At 45.9% G+C, this 17500-nt stretch overlaps 1 protein-coding gene across 3 annotated transcripts in view; it reads right to left on the bottom strand.

Moving 5' to 3' along the window:
- Nucleotides 1–17500, bottom strand: part of LOC134090795 (sodium/potassium/calcium exchanger 3-like) — a 41560-nt gene that overhangs the window by 15590 nt on the left and 8470 nt on the right. For 2 of the 3 annotated variants that reach the window (XM_062544282.1, XM_062544281.1), the window contains exon 3: nucleotides 26–102. The exons of the other annotated variant lie outside the window; for it this stretch is intronic. In XM_062544282.1, the coding sequence (XP_062400266.1) occupies nucleotides 26–102 (77 nt within the window). The remainder of the gene's footprint in view (nucleotides 1–25; nucleotides 103–17500) is intronic. 3 annotated transcript variants of the gene reach the window in all.

The following is a 17500-nucleotide window of genomic DNA, read 5'->3' as shown; positions in this document are numbered from 1 at the left end:
GTGAGTGTGTGTGTGTGTCACTTACACACAGGACGTGCAGTGCTACGGCCCCCTCTGTGCGCTGGATGTGTGTGAACAGGTCTGTGGGAAACTCATGGAGAGCTGTAAGGGAGACACACACACACACACACACACACACACACACACACACACAGTAGAAAAGTGGAAAGAGTTAGCACTAGTGAACTTCTATCAATTCATTAATTCATCCATTGGTATGTCCATGTGTAAACCATGAAGCTCATTTGAATTAGGATTTCAGACAGACATATATAGAGGGTAGAGACAGAGAGACAGAGAAACAGAGGCTGACAAATAGACACTTCTTACAGCTTCTATAAAGAGAGCAGATTGGACAGATAATAATAATAAGTTAAATTCATATAGCACCTTTCTCAAACTCAAGGTCACTTTACATAGTGTAAAGGAAAATACAACCACAAACAAACAAAAACAATACAAACAAAGAGAGAGAAACAAAAGAGTAGGGGGAGGGAGAGAGCGATGTGTTGGGTGTGGAGGAGAAGAAAGATAAAGAGCAGCGGACAAGAGAAGCCAAACTTCTCTTTGGAGAGAAGAAACCAGTATTACAACTAAAGGGGTCTCAAAAAGGAGGGCAAAGAAGACACACCAAAGACAAAAAGAACGACAAAAGAAAGAGAGACAGGGAAAGAAAAGGAAACATGAGAAAGTGAGAGAAAGAGAGAGAGGGAGAGAGGGAGGTAGAGAGAGAGAGAGGGAGAGCAGGTAAGGCAGCAGAGAGGACACTGAGGTGCGGTTGTAAGGTTGAAATGGGTTTTAAATGGGACACAGCTCGATCACCACTTTATACTTCCCCTCCTGAGACAGCGAAACAGAGTGTGCTCTCTCTCTCTCTCTTTCTCTCGCTCGCTCTCTCTCTCGCTCTCTCTCTCGCTCTCTCCTCTGAGAACTGCAGCCCTGTTCAAATGCCGTCTTTTTATTTTGGGAAGCAGCGCAGTCAACAACTTTTAAAAATATTTCCATCTTTAACAAACTGTTATTTTTCTAGGTCCTGCACCCAGAATGGTCGAGGCCCCTGCAGATTTCCGAAGGAGACCCCGTCTCCCTTCTCAAGAATTCCAAGTGATGAATTCACAAGAAGCCACATAACGATCATTCCAACCACAAATCACCAAAACAGTATTGAGTTACAGACTGTTTTTTTTTCTGTATACAGTTCTAAATAACACTGCCTGATAAAACAACAAGCAAGCATCCACAATTCCCCCTACCATCTGTTTCCCACACCAGTCTATCAATCCATTGATCTACCGTAATTTCCCAACTATTAACCGCGGCTTCATTGCCTATTCATTGAGCTATCATGTTAACACACAGGGGCAGTTAATATGGTATCAATATGGTTTTGTTTATTTTAACTTGCATAAAACACTGTCCTGTGGCTTATACACAATGTATGTAATACACAGGAAACTACTGTAGTCTATTAATCTATTGATCTATCTATCCATCCATCAATATATCAATAGGAACAGATAGGCCCATAGATGGACTCTCTGTCTACCAGTGTGGGTTCATCTGCCCACTCTTCAAGGATCCTGCATAGGACCCATCCTTCCGCACATTGGGGCGCAGTGCTGGAGGAAGGTTACCAGAGGCTGCTAACCCTGATGGAAGGACAAGGTGTGTGTGTGTGTGTGTGTGTGTGTGTGTGTGTGTGTGTGTGTGTGTGTGTGAGATCCTGCAGGCTGGTCCAGTCCTCAGTGCTGGCCTGGTGCCTCTCTCTCTGGAGGAGGACTCCAGCGTCCAGCTGAAGCATATGGACGCCAACAGCCAAAGCCTTTCTGAGAACTCCCTCTCTGCCAGGAGATTACCGATTCTGGCATCCCTCAGCTCAGTGTGTGACACACACACACACACACACACACACACACACACACACACACACACACTCAAGCACAAACACAAGCTCAACACCACATAACGCTTCACAGAAATAAACAGAAAGTAGCATGCATATTTATGCATGTGAATTCTGTATCATGCCCAGTACACACACACACACACACACACACTGCACTAGGCATGTACTAACAAAGCATTCATGCAATCAAGCATCCATCCACAAGCTATTTGCATCGGCCCACCGTCTCTGCACGGCCACAGCGCGGGGCCAGCCAGCGTGGACATACACACACACACACACACACACACACACACACACACACACACACACTCACACACACACACACACACACACACACAGATGAACTCACTCGAGCTCGTTGAACGCGTGGTCTCAGCGGACAGGCACAACTCAGCCGTGCTCTTGAGCTGCTCAACCACAATCGCTGGAGCCGGAGCAGGGAATGCAGATCCCAGGACTACACACACAGTTTCACAACACAAACACACACACACACACACACACACACTGTTTCACAACATGCACACATTACACATATCTAAACATGTGCACATACTCCCATACTCACTTATATTTTAGCTTGAGCACTGACCTGGAAAAATGCACACACACACACACACACACACACACACTCTTTCCCTCACTCTCTCCCCTTCCACATCCCCTTTCTGCCCCAACAGCTGGATGTGTTCCATATTTATGGGCCCACAGATGACACGCCAGCGCAGTGTAGTGCCTTCACACACACAATCCCTTGATAGGTGGCACAGAACTTGCCCGACAATAAATACATCATCGCTTGCCCTCACGTGGGTACTTGCGTGCGTGCGTGTGTGTGTGTGTGTGTGTGTGTGTGTGTGTGTGTGTGTGTGGCACAGATGCACTGCAGTGAGAGTGTCCTCAGAGGTGCCTGTGTGCCCCCCCTGGGTGTTTTGTGACTGCGGTCTTTAAGGGGAAAAGGGTCCCAGTTCAAACCTGCCACTTTCCCTGTGTGTTTGTGTGTGTGTGTGTGTGTGTGTGTGTGTGCAGGGGTGCTGCAGAGATCCAGAAGGAAATGAGGACACTGAGTCCCTGGGTTTGCCAGGTCAGAGTTAACTTACACTTTTAGCCTGCTTCTCTCTCTGAATGGTAGAATGTCAGAGAGAATTTCAGTTTGGCGGAAATGGTCAGAATAGTTCAAATGGTGGTTCGTGAACAGTGCCCTTAAAAAAATGGATGAGGACATCCCGGCACCGGACAGTACACTTACAGTCTCAAAATTTCTGACCGTATTCTGTACAAATTCCAACTAGCATTGTGTGCCTGAAGACATATCAATTTACTGGAAAATTATATTTGTCATTCTCCAAAATAGTGAATGTTTAGTTTGGTACCATTTAAGAGGAATCATCTCTTGTTATGACAATGATCAAAATGCCACATTTCTATTGACCCTATCAATAGGCTGGCTGACCAACACAGTCACTGTGGTTATAATTAGAGAAAGAAAATGAGAATGAAAAAGAAGACAAGAAATGGAGAGGTGAAGAATGGAAGAAAGAGAAGGGAGCCTGCAGTGCAGTCCACCTGCCTGTGTGTGCACTGTGTGCTGGTATTGGAGCAGTGCAGGCAGCGGAGATTAAGTGGCCCGGTTCTCTGAGCAAGAGCCAACAGCTGGTCTTTGATACACACAACAGCTCTTTCTTTCTCTCTCTCTCTCTCTCATACCCACACACACACATCAAACCCAGAGTTCATCCGCCCCTATAAACACACACACACAAACCTGCACAACCCTGAGTCCATAATCACACCACACGCACGCACGCACGCACGCACGCACGCACGCACGCACGCACGCACGCACGCACGCACGCACGCACGCACGCACGCACGCACGCACGCACACACACACGCACACACGCACACACGCACACACGCACACACGCACACACACACACACACACACACACACACACACACACACACACACACCTTGTCCTTCCATCAGGGTTAGCAGCCTCTGGTAACCCTCCTCCAGCACTGCTGCCCCAGTGTGTGTGTGTGGAGAGACGGGTCGTATGCATGCCATCATGCAATGACTGCAACTCCGAGAGAACGACACCAAGTGACTCCGGAGCCCTGTGTGGAATCATTGTGTGGGACACAACAGCGGCTTTTCAAGGACACCGTGAAAGGAACCCCTTCTTCTGACCGAGAGAGGAGGCCGATGCTTTCTTTGTGCTGCATGCGCGTGTGTACAGTGCGGTTTGTGGTGGTCGAGGGGGTCACGTGCGATTCACGAGACCAAAACATCGTCAACGAGGTGAAAAGATCACTTGCCGAGAGGCAATCGGTCAAAAGTGTGTAGACTGTAAAATATCATTAGTGTAGCGTGGTTGTGCTATTACATGGAACGCCTTTACAGAATTACTAACATTTCTCAAACGTTATCTCAATACAAATGAATTGAATTGAACGCCTTTATTGCCTTAATGCCTTTATTTCTCAAACGTTATCTCAATACAAATGTATCTTTGTATGCAATGAATGTAATAATGTTTCAGTTCGACTGCAGCAGCTGAATGGGAGTTTGAGTCTGCTAAATCCACCAGACAGTTGAGTCACAGAGTACAGTAGCACCATGGAAACCGCGGCTCCATCCTCAGTCATGAGTGGGCTGAAGCGGCCAGCGGAAGTGGTGGGCGACCCCCTCCTCCTCCTCCTACTCCCCCTCCTCTTCCTCCTCCTACTCCACCTACTCCTTCCCCTCCCACCTGAGATTCCCCACTGGCCATATAGCACAACACCACCTCCTCACAACACCACCGCCTCACAACACCACCTCCTCACAACACCACCTCCTCACAACACCACCTCCTCACAACACCACCGCCTCACAACACCACCTCCTCACAACACCACCTCCTCACAACACCACCTCCTCACAACACCACCGCCTCACAACACCACCGCCTCCTCCTCGTGAGTTTCCCACTGACCACATATCACTCACACCTCCTCCCCTCTTCTTCATTTACCTCTTCCTCCTTCCTCCTCCTCCTATATCTTCTCCTCTTCCTCCTCCTCCTCCACCTACACCTTCTCATCCTCCTCTTCCTCCTCCTACATCTCCTCCTTCTCTTCCTCCTCCACCTACACCTTCCCCTCCACCTGAGATTCTCCACTGACCACTCACACCACCTCCACCTCCTCCTCCACCCGCACAACAAAAGCAGCCACAGTGCCATTCAGCCAGGCTGGCACCATGCCAAGCGATCAGGCCCAAGGCTCTGAGGAAGAGCGAAGGGCTTGATTTCTCCTCGGTTCCCAACTCCTTATCATTATCATTTCCATCCACATTTTCATTAGCATTTTTGATTGTAAGTGTCGGGTTGCATTTTGAGCAACTGAACAAGGGGCGTGAGGGAGGGGCTAATCTTAACACAAGAAAGTCAATAACAGCACAGAGGCACAGGAAAAGATGGCATGGACCAAGAGACACGCATTGAAACTTTTCATATTTTCCAAACTCTGATTGCAAGATTCTGTGCCACAGCCAGAAACTGTAATTGTCAGAGATGACCTTTAACCTTTCAGAGAGATTGATGAAACTGAAAGGGAGCGAGAAGAGAAGAGAACCAATGAGAAACTCACCACACACGACACACCACGCATGACACAAACCGGCGCAGAGTTGTAAACAAGCTCGTGTAGCTGGTAAACACAGGCAGCCGTAATTGTAATTGGTGCGTTGGTGTAGCTCGCTGGCCCCTACCAGGAACACAGATTGCAATTAGCACTTAGCAGTTAGCGCCCAGGCGTACAGCGGTGGTTTGTGCCCGGCTGGCAGGGCCTCCGGTGGCACGCAGTGACGAGCGAAGAGCGGTGCGGTGGCGACCGCGGCGGCAAACAATCACCGCGCGATCGCCGGAGCGCCTTCGGTGTCGCTACGCCCAATCAGCAGAGGTCGTTGCATCAATCAGCAATCATCAGTGGCTCCCCAGGTGGAGACTTCACTGCGCAGCGTGGGATTCTCAGCACATGAGAAGATGGATAAGATGTTATGGGAGTGTGTGTGTGTGTGTGTTTTCTCCTGCTCCTGCATCCATTTTCTAACCACACACTTCAACAGTTGAAAGTGTTACCTTACAGCCCTTTGTTATATGAGAAGATGGATAAGCTGTTATGGGAGCGCTTGTGTGTTTGTTTGTTTGTGTGTGTCTGTGTGTGTCTGTGTGTGTGTGTGTGTGTGTGTGGTTACTCCTTGTGAGGTGGGTTGGGGCCTGTCCATTGTCATCAGCAGACTTCTGCTAGTGTCAGGGTCACGGAGGAGAAGGATAGAGGGAGACAATGAGGAGGAGAGTAGAGGAGTGGAGGAGTGGAGGTGTGTGTGTGTGAGCACGCATCCATTTCTGGCCACACTCTTCAACAGTTAAAAGTGTTAACTTACAGCCCTTTGTATACTGTATCCCCCATCTGGCCAGCAGCTTTAGAGCAAGATCCTGAACATGCTTTTGCAAAGAGACATGATGCCAAAGGATTGACTGCACACCAATTCAGTAATCATTACAATTACATTATGTCTTCAGCATCTAATTAAAAATACATCAAAGTACACGTTACGGCCTTAGAATGAGCATATCCATTTGTAGACAGCACACTTTGTTCTAAGGAGAATCAAAGACGCTGTTATTTCTAGAATAGGTAAACATTATGTTGACTTGGTGACAGCTGTCACTGGAAACGGTAACTAAGGAAAAGGACTTCAATGCAGCCATCAATGCAATGGAACACAGTTCCTTCAGCCAGCCAGGACATGTCCAATTATTTTTGTGAGGGCGGCACACTACTGGTCCCCACACACACACACACACACACACACACACACACTTAAAGCACATACCTATTGCTGTCTGTCACCATACAACAGTGTTGACTCTGGGGAGGATGAGAGAGTGGATCTGTAAGCGTGACGTTAATGACTCCAGCAGGTTGCCAGATGAGAGAGAGATTCCTGACGCTGGCGTACGGCGCTGTCAAACCTGCCACCTCGAATCACCTCACCAGTCATCCCGGATGGCACCGTCGCCATTACGGCACATCGCCATCCCGGATCGCCACGCCACGGCTGACTCAATGTTTCATGCCGGCGACGCAACACTCTGCCATTAATGACGATGGCATGTTTTTAATGTCGGTGGAGAGAGGCATCATGAATATGTGATTAAGCGCGCTTTGAATTATTCACTGTCATCATTATTCACTGCAATCACCATGAATTTCTCTCGCTCGCTCTCTCTCTCTCTCTCTCTCTCTCTCCCTCTCTCTAGAGCATGTTTTTTCTTTATTTTCTTTTAGTGGTTGATAATTACAATGAGCTGCAGCTGAGAGTAGCGAGCTACCCACATCTCACAAACTCTCCTTATTTGGCGCTGACTGTTTTCCTCTTTTCTGGAGACGGTAGACAACAACATCGTCTAAGTAAACAAACCGCCGCTCACGCAACATTACACGAGTTAAGTTCATCTCCAGCAGCCACCTCTTGCTTTTCCTCCCTCCAGCCTGATGGCACGGCAGAGCTGGCTTGTGTGTACAGAGGCCGCTCTCCAGGGCCTGGCATGGCTCTGAGCTGCTCTGAGCTGCCCCTGCTGCAGCTGCTATTGGGTGGAGGTGCAGGCTGGGGAGGTTGGGTGGAGGTGTGGGCTGTTGGGGAGGTTCGGTGGAGGTGAGACTGCTGGGGAGGTTTGGTTGGGGTGGTTGGTTGGGGTGAGGGCTGGGGAGGTTAGTTTGAGGGTGCAGCTATTGGGGAGGTTGGGTGGAGGTGAGGGCTATGGAGGTTGGTTTGGGGGTGAGGGCTGGGGAGGTTGGTTGGGGGGTGAGGGCTGGGGAGGTTGGTTGGGGGGTGAGGGCTGGGGAGGTTGGGTGGGGGGTGAGGGCTGGGGAGGTTGGTTGGGGGGTGAGGGCTGGGGAGGTTGGGTGGAGGGTGCAGCTATTGGGGAGGTTGGGTGGAGGTGAGGGCTATGGAGGTTGGTTTGGGGGTGAGGGCTGGGGAGGTTGGTTGGGGATGTGGCTTTTGGGGAGGTTGATTTGGGCGTGAGGGCTGGGGGGGTTGGTTGGGGGTGCAGCTGTTGGGGAGGTTGGTTTGGGGGTGCGGCTGTTGGGGAGGTTGGGTGGAGGTGCGGCTGTTGGGGAGGTTGATTTGGGCGTGAGGGCTGGGGAGGTTGGTTGGGGGTGCAGCTGTTGGGGAGGTCGGTTTGGGGGTGCGGCTGTTGAATCAGTGCCCTGGCCAGTGGTGGCATCCATCAGTGGTGCTCCATTATGTCACTCGACTCTGCTTCCTTCTCTTCCCTTCCCTCCCCCCAGTTCTCCGCGTATGCTCCCGCACTGCCAGAGCTTGCCACTTGTGCTGAGCCGACACGCCGATGACATAATCCCGAGGCCGTCACCGTGGCAACACACACTTCTGGGAAGAGTGCACGCTCAAATTGGTGATATGAGGAGGGGAAGGGGGGCTACTCACAGGGAGAAATAAGAACGATGAGTCATGTACTCCATGTATCTATCTATCTACCTATCTATCCATCTACTATATCTATACTATCTATCTATCCATCCATCTATCTATCTATCTATCTATCTATCTATCTACTGTATCTACATCTATTCTATCTATCTATCTATCTATCTACTGTATCTATATATCTACTGTATTTACATCTATTGTATCTATCTATCTATCTATCTACTGTATTTATCTATCTATCCAGCTACCTATCTATCTATCTATCTACTGTATCTATATCTATTGTATCTATCTATCTATCTGTCTATCTATCTATCTACTGTATCTATCTATCTATCTATCTCTGACATGTTTCTATTCAATATTTGTTCTTTCACTTTTTTGTTTTTCTCTTCTTTTGCATTTTTTAAACTGAGTAATTTACTTATCTATTACTATGTGAACCTTTCTTTTCACTGTTTCACCTTTACTTTAATGTTGCACTTCTTTCACACACATACACCGTTGTTGCCGAACACATCTCCTGCCTCGGCTCAGCAGTCGCCATATGTGTGAAACCCTAGAGGAGAGGCAATCACTCTTCCGTGGCGCTTCCTTCCGCGCTGTTATACTTTCGGAGGAAGGCTGTCAAATTCGTATATATGTGTGCTTTTTAATCTTTAATTGGGCTACTTAGGGTACTTTAATTGGGCTACTTTGCTTCACATAACAGACAAAAATATGTTTTAGCCGTCGAAGTAGGACAAAGTAGTACGGATATGCAAGCTTACCACAGATTTATCATACATAGAGTAGACATACTCATAAGTTGGCCCAGCGTGATTCCTATCTTTTTGGTATGGCTATTTTCACATGTGGAGAAAGGGGAGCCATTACTGTGATGAATGAAAGGACTTAACTGCTTCATAAGAGTAATGCTCTACCTCCCTACAGTCCAGAGGAGAGATGCATCAACTATAATACACACATGTGGTGCATCTACCTTAAACACTGGCAGCAAACCAGCCAATTACCATCATGCTCCCAATCCACAGCCAAAAGGGAAGCAGACAATAATTATGCACACAGGGAAATGCTCGCTCTCTCGCTCTCTCTCTCTCTCTCTCTCTCTCTCTCTCTCTCTCTCTCTCTCTCTCTCTCCCCCTTTTTCTGTTCCTCACAACTCACAAGAACACAACGTACACAAATGATCCCCGACTAGCCGCTCCTCTGGTGAGATATTTTAATCGGAGAAGACTTGGATGCAGAGCTCAGCTATGAAACCTGATGAACACCTGAGAAGCCCGACTCTGAGAGTGTGTGGCCGTGTGAAGTTTAAAATAACCACCGCGGCGATGGGGCTCGCATCAGATTCACTGCCAAATGACGCAAAAATGAAAAACATCCTGCCAGTGCGGTCTTTGTTGTTTAACACGCTATCACTTCCCCCTTTCCTTAGCATGTCGCTAAAGTGCTTTAAACTGCTCTTTACTACTTACGCCTTGGCTTTCTCTGATAGGAAAGTGTTTCAGGAACAAATGAGAACAGGAACTGATTGCACTGTCATTAACAAAGGGTTTGAAACAGACATTGACAATATAAAAACAAGTTTTCTTTAGTTCAGCTCTTCTGTTCAGACAATCAGACTTGGGATCTAGTGATAAGTAGAACCATGTAGAACCATGGGAGTATTATACCAGTGATTGCAATGCAAAGCTCAATGACAACTGAATTACAATGACTAAATGTTACCACCATTTGTCGGCGGTGGACAGCCCAGGTCCAGAAAGTAAAAGTCCTGCTCTTAAATTATTTCTACCTGTGCATTTAACCCAGGTCACTAATTACTGTATCTGACCTGGCTGCCAATTAGGATAAGCTGGTTTACTAAATGGTTGGATCAAATACTTGGCAGGACTTTTACTTTCTGAACCCGGGATGTCCGCCTCTGTCATCATGGTCTATAATGGCATTTATAAATATGTTATAAATATGCTATGTATAGGTTAGTGCTGTGGCAGAAATAGCATCTGTCTGTCTCTCCTGGTTCTTTCACATGTCACATGTACCTACTGTAGTCTTGTAGACAAGGAGCAAATACAAGAATGTGAGAAAAATAAAACTCACTCACAACAGTGCACACATGCAGTGGCTTGACAGTATTCAACCGTTTTCTTGTCCGAAAATATATCTTAACATATTTGTCCAATCAGCAATTTAGTTGTAAAAATTGTCTGAAGGTTAAAAAAGCTGGCGGTCTGTTCAAATGATAACAATTAAATTATCCTGTTTAAATAACTAGTAATGCAGCACACTACAAGATGATCTCACACAAGGACACCACACATGCACATTATGTTTCAAGGTGGCCTTTGGGTTAGAACAAAACATTCAAGACAACTTATCAATTATGTTAAAAAATGTTTTAGCAAACTACAGGATAGCCCAGCTCCTCAGCCACTATAGCACCACCGCACACTACCACACAAATCGCTCAGCAATCGCTCAGTTGATCACACTTCAACTACTATGACTTATCTTGATCTTCACACACACACACACACACACAGACACACACACACACACACACACACACACACACACACACACACACACACACACACACACACACACACACACACACACACACACACACACACACACACACACACACACACACACACACACACTATTTTCCAGATAATTGACAGATAACACAAGGTGCGACAACCACAGGAAGGGGCTCAGTCACAGTTGATCATCAGGTAACTATATGGGTGACCTCGTGGAAGGTTTATCACTTACACTTATCTGTGAACTTGACATAAACACTTCTATACTACATACTACACTAGAACAGCCAGGACAAATCTCTTCATACCATCTTGAGTGTCAACTGAGGATGAGGCTTTGTGAGGACTCATCTGTTTCTGGACTTTTCTCTTTCCTCTCCACTTCTATCCTCCACTCTTCCACTCCTCTACTCTCCTCCTCATTGTCTCCCTCTATCCTTCTCCTACGTGACCCTGACACTAGCAGAAGTCTGCTGATGACAATGGACAGGCCCCAAGCCACCTCACAAGGAGTAACCACACACACACACACACACACACACACACACACAGTCAAATATACACAAAACTCTCTGTGAACTCTTTTTTTCTCTTCTACATTTTCACATGGATTATGTGGACATAATGAGGCTGACTGTCAGTTGGCTTCAAACAAAGTTAGATCTCCTCAAACGCTCAAAATGAAATGAAACCTCACCTTATCTAGTGCCAAACAAAAGCATCGGCAGACTATTAAAGCATATGAGGCCTAGCCATTCTTAAAGAGGAAGCGTCGCCTCCTGTTAAAACACCTGTTAAAGCTATAGACAGTTAGATACTCTATAGAAGTTATGCATATACTAATGTAGAATCTATAGAATGTATCTATAGATTTCCAGCAGTTCTCTCCCATCACTTCCCGCCATCTCTGTTCCATGTTCTACAGTAGATGAGTGTGGACGTTTACCTCCATTTCAGAAACCATTTCGCTCTCACAGAGATGGACCACATCGACCATTACGATAGTGCATCGTAGACTAGGATGTCCGTGCCACCGCATGTTCCCATGTCCTAGGCTGTGACATTTCCCAGTGTCAGAAGGTACTGGGAGACCACTGGGGCGGTGGGTGGGTGGGGGGACGACTGATGTCCATATTGGACCTGACTCGGCCCCCTACTGGAGGCTCACTTGGGCCTCTGCAGAGACATGTGTGCACCCACTGAACTGGAAGTAGATCAATGGGAAAAGCATCTGTTTACTGACAGAGAGCTGAGGCACAGAAGCAAATCTGTGGGGGGGGGGGGGTCTTCAATAGCTTATGCACTTAAGTGGTGTCCAGCTGAGAGGATATTTTGTGATTGAAAAGGGAGCAGAGGGCACAGAGGGCACAGAGGAGCTACATGGTCAAACTTTCTTTTCAGTTACTTTGTCCAATTTCAAATGAGGAAAGTGGAGGATTCAGGATGTACTCAGTTGTGTTTTTTTCTTTCAGTTTTATAAAAGTCTAAAAGCAAGGCAAATAGCTGCCTCATTTCTTAGGTTGGTCATTTGATGTGAAAGCATGCATTTATATATAAAAAAAAATCATCAAATATACATAACAACAGACTGACTACAGTAGTTGCGACCTATACTTGGCATCATACGCAAGACAAATGTGCACTGTAGCAACCCATTCTCAATGCATCCCTCTCCTTCTCAATCAGTGGAAAGTCTGCCTCATCAATAATACATACGGCACATGTATGGTATGGTACGGTGTGTGTGTGTGTGTGTGTGTGTGTGTGTGTGTGTATATTAGGCACACTAAGACTTTTAACCCTGGTGATGTTTATTTAAAGTCTTGTGTGTAAAGCGCTTTGGGTTGCACTCTGTGCATGTTAAATGCGCTATACAAATAAAAATGACTTACTTACTGTAAGCTGTTAGTGTATTTCATCCATTAGCGTATTATACAGTAGCTGTTGGTTGTTAGCTGCTAGCTTAGTTAGAACATTATCCGCTTCACACACAGTAGCCTACATAGGCCTACAGTACTGTATGTCTTATATGTCAATACACGGCAATGCATTGGGTGCATTACTGCTACGTCAAAGACATGATGCAAGATAATAAGAAGAGGAACACAAGTGCATGTCACCATTACCCACACACATGCATATTCAACTTCAGCACGCATGTAGGCTTGTGCATGCACATTCCTGTTTTATTCATGAACAAAACTCACTGTATGAAATGATTAGATCTGAGAGTGAAACTATAAAAAGTGCTCAGAGGACTATATGAAGATGTTAGCATTGCAGTGGCTTTCAGGGTCAAATATGTAGGAAAGAAGGGAGTCTTCAAAAAAGAAAAAAAGGAAGCTACATAAAGCTGACATCTTTATTAAGGAGACATTTATCCTTCTGCAACCTACTCTTACCAAGAAGAGGCGTGCTTATGGGTCAGTGAATGTCCATATGGCACACATAAGCACAGACACACACAAATAAATACATACATGGCCCTAATTTTAGTTAATTTTAGTTTAGTACTTCAGTTCAACAGTTTCCCTGTTGAACTGAAGGATGGGCGAGTTATATTGCATCCTTTTCTGTAGCATATTCAGTTTAAATATAATTACATTTCATCGTTTAGACTTTTCAAAAGTTAGTGGGAAATAGACACTGCACTGTTATCAACCAAAACTGTCTGATAGGATATATGAGTCATCTGTCAGCTTGTTAGCTTACTGGTACGCCGTGCAGCACAAGAAACAAGGCCACCCAGAGCCTCCTATGTCAAGCTTCATACCCCTCTTCAGATAGCCTACTGTATGGGTGACCTCATAAAGGGTTTGTTCACTTATACTTATCTATGATCTTGATGCAAAACACACACACACGCACACACGCACACACACACACACACACACACACACACACACACACACACACACACACACACACACACACACACACACACACACACACAAACGTTATTTTCCAGGTAACTGACAGATAGCACAAGGGTGGCAAAACCACAGGAAAGGGTTCAGTCGCAGGTGTTGATCCTGCCACGTGAGACCACCATCCTCTGCTGCATTCTCTTAGCTGTCTGCTTGATTAGAGCTGACATATTAAGGAGCCAACAATCCAATGCATCGTCCAACATCTCTCTGAATCAAAAACATGCCTCGACAAGGAACATCGCAGCTGTTCTATAGTGGCATATTAGCAAGATTGACACACACACACACACATGCCCACAGACAGTTCACACAAGGTGTCACAGGCAGTTCACACAAGGTGTCAAAACAACAGGAAGAGGAGCTTGTTGACGGTCATATTCAGATGTGCGGTGGTCTCTTCATTTTGAATATGACCGTCAGTTCAATCGATTATCACTCAGCAACTAGGATGAAATCTGAAACATGTGCAGTTGTCTCTTCATTTTTACCAGAGCTGTGTGTGTGTGTGTGTATATATATATATATACTGTATATATGTGTGTGTGTGTGTGTGTATACACAGTACAGTATATATGCCAGCTCATATCATTTCCGGTGGAGCGTCAGCTGTGTTGTGGCGGTAAATAAATCTCAGGAGATGAAGAAATCATTTAGATTTTAGCGTTGTGAAGGGGCAACAGCTGACCCCTAGCCTGACGAGCCAGACCCACATCAAGATGTAGGGTCTGGACACTCGCCGTAGACAGGGCTTAATCGGAGGGGTGGGATAAACAGTTGTCTTTCAAATTCCCTCCCCGCAATAGGATAACGCTAGCCTGATAAACCAGCCTAAATGGATTGGATGTCTAATTTAGTCTGGCCTCGATGAATGGATACAACGGAACATTGTTGATGAGCACAACTGGTTGTCTTTCAAACCGTGTCTGTGCCTATAGGCCAACGCTCCCTCAAAACCCCGCCCCAGAGCCCTCTGCCTCGCCCGCGTTGATTCAAAACACATCTCTGCGTTGTGATTGGTTTAGTTGCCATCTGCCAGATTCAGGGCAGTGTTTTCAAAATGTACAGTGGTCCGAGGCCAGACCCAAATGCAGGCAAAACATTTTGCCGTCCAGCAGTTGGCGCTGGTTTTCCAGGCTAGGATAACGCTAAACGAATCATCTTCTTGTTTTCAAGTAGCAGGATGCGTAACCTTCCCTCTCCACGCAATAGGATAACGCCAGAGCCATATAAAGAGAGAGTTGCAACAACTCCATTGTTCCATATTTTCTCAACAATAGTTCCCGGAAGTTAGGATCGAACACTCGTTAAAAGACGGTTATTCTAACGAACAGTCAATCGCTTCCGGGAACTATTTTGAACTATTTGAAGTTACACGAACCACGTCACAAACCGAATTTTCTGTACCCGGGTTGTCGCAACTCTCCCAGCTTCCTGGCTCAATGGATCGTGCCTAGACTGCCCCGCCAGCCAAATTACATTTGCTGCCGCTAGGGGCGTCTAGATTTCTAGGCTAGCTGACCCCTGGTCATCAGCTAAATTCAATTCGATCACAAGCATTCATACTTCCTCCTCTGACGACCAACTATGGAGAAAATGTATTGTGAATATAAGACCCAGCTGTGTCATAGCTCAGAGCCACACTACATACAGTACTATATACTGTATACTGTAGGGCCAGCAAGCTCCACAGTCTCCGTGTCACAACTTAAAAATCCAAACTATTTCTTCATCTTTTCAATCACTTTTTTTTTAAAGTTTACTGGTATGAAACAAATATAAAAGCCCTTATTTTAAACTACTACTACATCTAGAACTACAACTAGCCAACTTACAATCGTTTCTGTCACTTAATCTACCTGTGGTAGGCCACCTCACAGAACTGAAGATGCTGTGCTTACTTACACAGCTGACGCTCCACCAGAGATGTCTGAGCTGGCGGAGATGTTTGCAGATGTTCAAAAGGAAAATGGTCTGCCTGATTAGAGTCTAAAGATTAAGGAATAAAAGCCAACAATCCAAGCCATATCCCTCTCTGTCAATGACATGTCTGTAATATGTAACATCTCAACTGTTCTAGCTTATGACATGATATTAGCAAGATCCATGCATGTGGTCATGACCATGTGAGCGCAGGGGCAGTCACATATCACTCATAGGTGAACCTGTCACTCACCCACAGCTGGAAACATCTGGCTTCAGAAAGCGCAAGATGTACATGTGTTGTTTTTCCTGCACTTCACATGAGCTGCAAAAAAACTGTTTATCTAGCAAAATCTAACCCAGTGTTATTCACCTTATATCAAGATCAAACAATCTAGCTGGTATTGTTTTCAATATGAAGAGACTTACCTACCACTCTCTCATAACATAATTTGACTTTATTTAAGAAGAGTCTGACCTATTTCAAGATTCCTGAAAACAAGCAAATTTGTCTGCCAGTGCATTGAGCAAATTTGTCTCTTTGACTCCTTAAAATCAAATCAAAGCCTTCTTAAATTAAGTCAAAATGGTCTTTTGAGGGTGTGCTAGGTAAGTCTCATCATACTAAAAACATCACCAAATCAGATTAATAACACTTAAAGCTTATTTTTTTGCAGTGCGTGTAATTTCATGAATTAGCTGATCTACCTAGTTGAGGTGTTGTGTTCATTACGTATCTGGTAGAGTTGATGTTTTCCCACCTCTGCAATAGATAGATAGATAGATAGATAGATAGATAGATAGATACTTTATTGATCCCCAAAGGGAAATTCAATTGCGTGCATGAATGAACTAAAGAGATGCCTTCAGCAGTGACTATAACAAATTGACTTGCAGTTGGACTTGGTTGCCTTATGACTTGCAGCTCAAACGCGTATGGCTCCTCAAAAGTCACGGCTCACATTCCACTGAGCAGCCGCGCAGATGAAAGGTTTATTTTAATGCTACTTGAGACACTTGAACACATTGTCAACTGAACCAGCGTTGCCCTCCAACCACATTCTTAATTCAATGTGATGCGGGGCCCTGCGCACTACACTAACTTTAGACTTGAACTTGTGAATGCTAAGGCGGTGTAATCAAGCGGCCGCGACTAGGAGCTCCGACTCAGTGAATCACTCACGGGGGCTCCGAGCGCTTCAGCGAAACACAGGCCTTCACTCGAGAGATAAAAGCCCCATGCATGCGCTGAGTGTGCTGCATTTGCATAGAGCAGATCGTCGAAATGAATAGTTCAGGTCCATAAGAGATATACGGTTTGCCTCGTCGTTGAATTTAAGTTGATGTGAAAACTTGGATATGTTCGAACAGTTGTGATCCGTTTCAGACCTTGAGCAAATTGGGGGCAGCCGTGGCCTACTGGTTAGGGCTTCGGGCTTGTAACCTGAGGGTTGCCGGTTCGATCCCCGACCAGTCCACGGCACTTGAGCAAGGCACCTAACCCCTCACTGCTCCCCGAGCCCCGCTGGTTGGGCAGGCAGCTCACTGCTCTGGGTTGTGTGATTCACCTCACTGTTCACTGTGTGCTGTGTGTTCACTAATTCGGTTAAATTGGGTTAAATGCAGAGAACTGAATTTCCCTCACGGGATCTTCTATTCTTTTCAAAAATACAGCTTGACGTTG

This window comes from Sardina pilchardus, chromosome 1 (genome assembly GCF_963854185.1).
Source record: "Sardina pilchardus chromosome 1, fSarPil1.1, whole genome shotgun sequence".
NCBI lineage: Eukaryota > Metazoa > Chordata > Actinopteri > Clupeiformes > Clupeidae > Sardina > Sardina pilchardus.
Note: the sequence above shows the minus strand (reverse complement) of the source record. Positions and strands in the feature narration are given on the sequence as shown.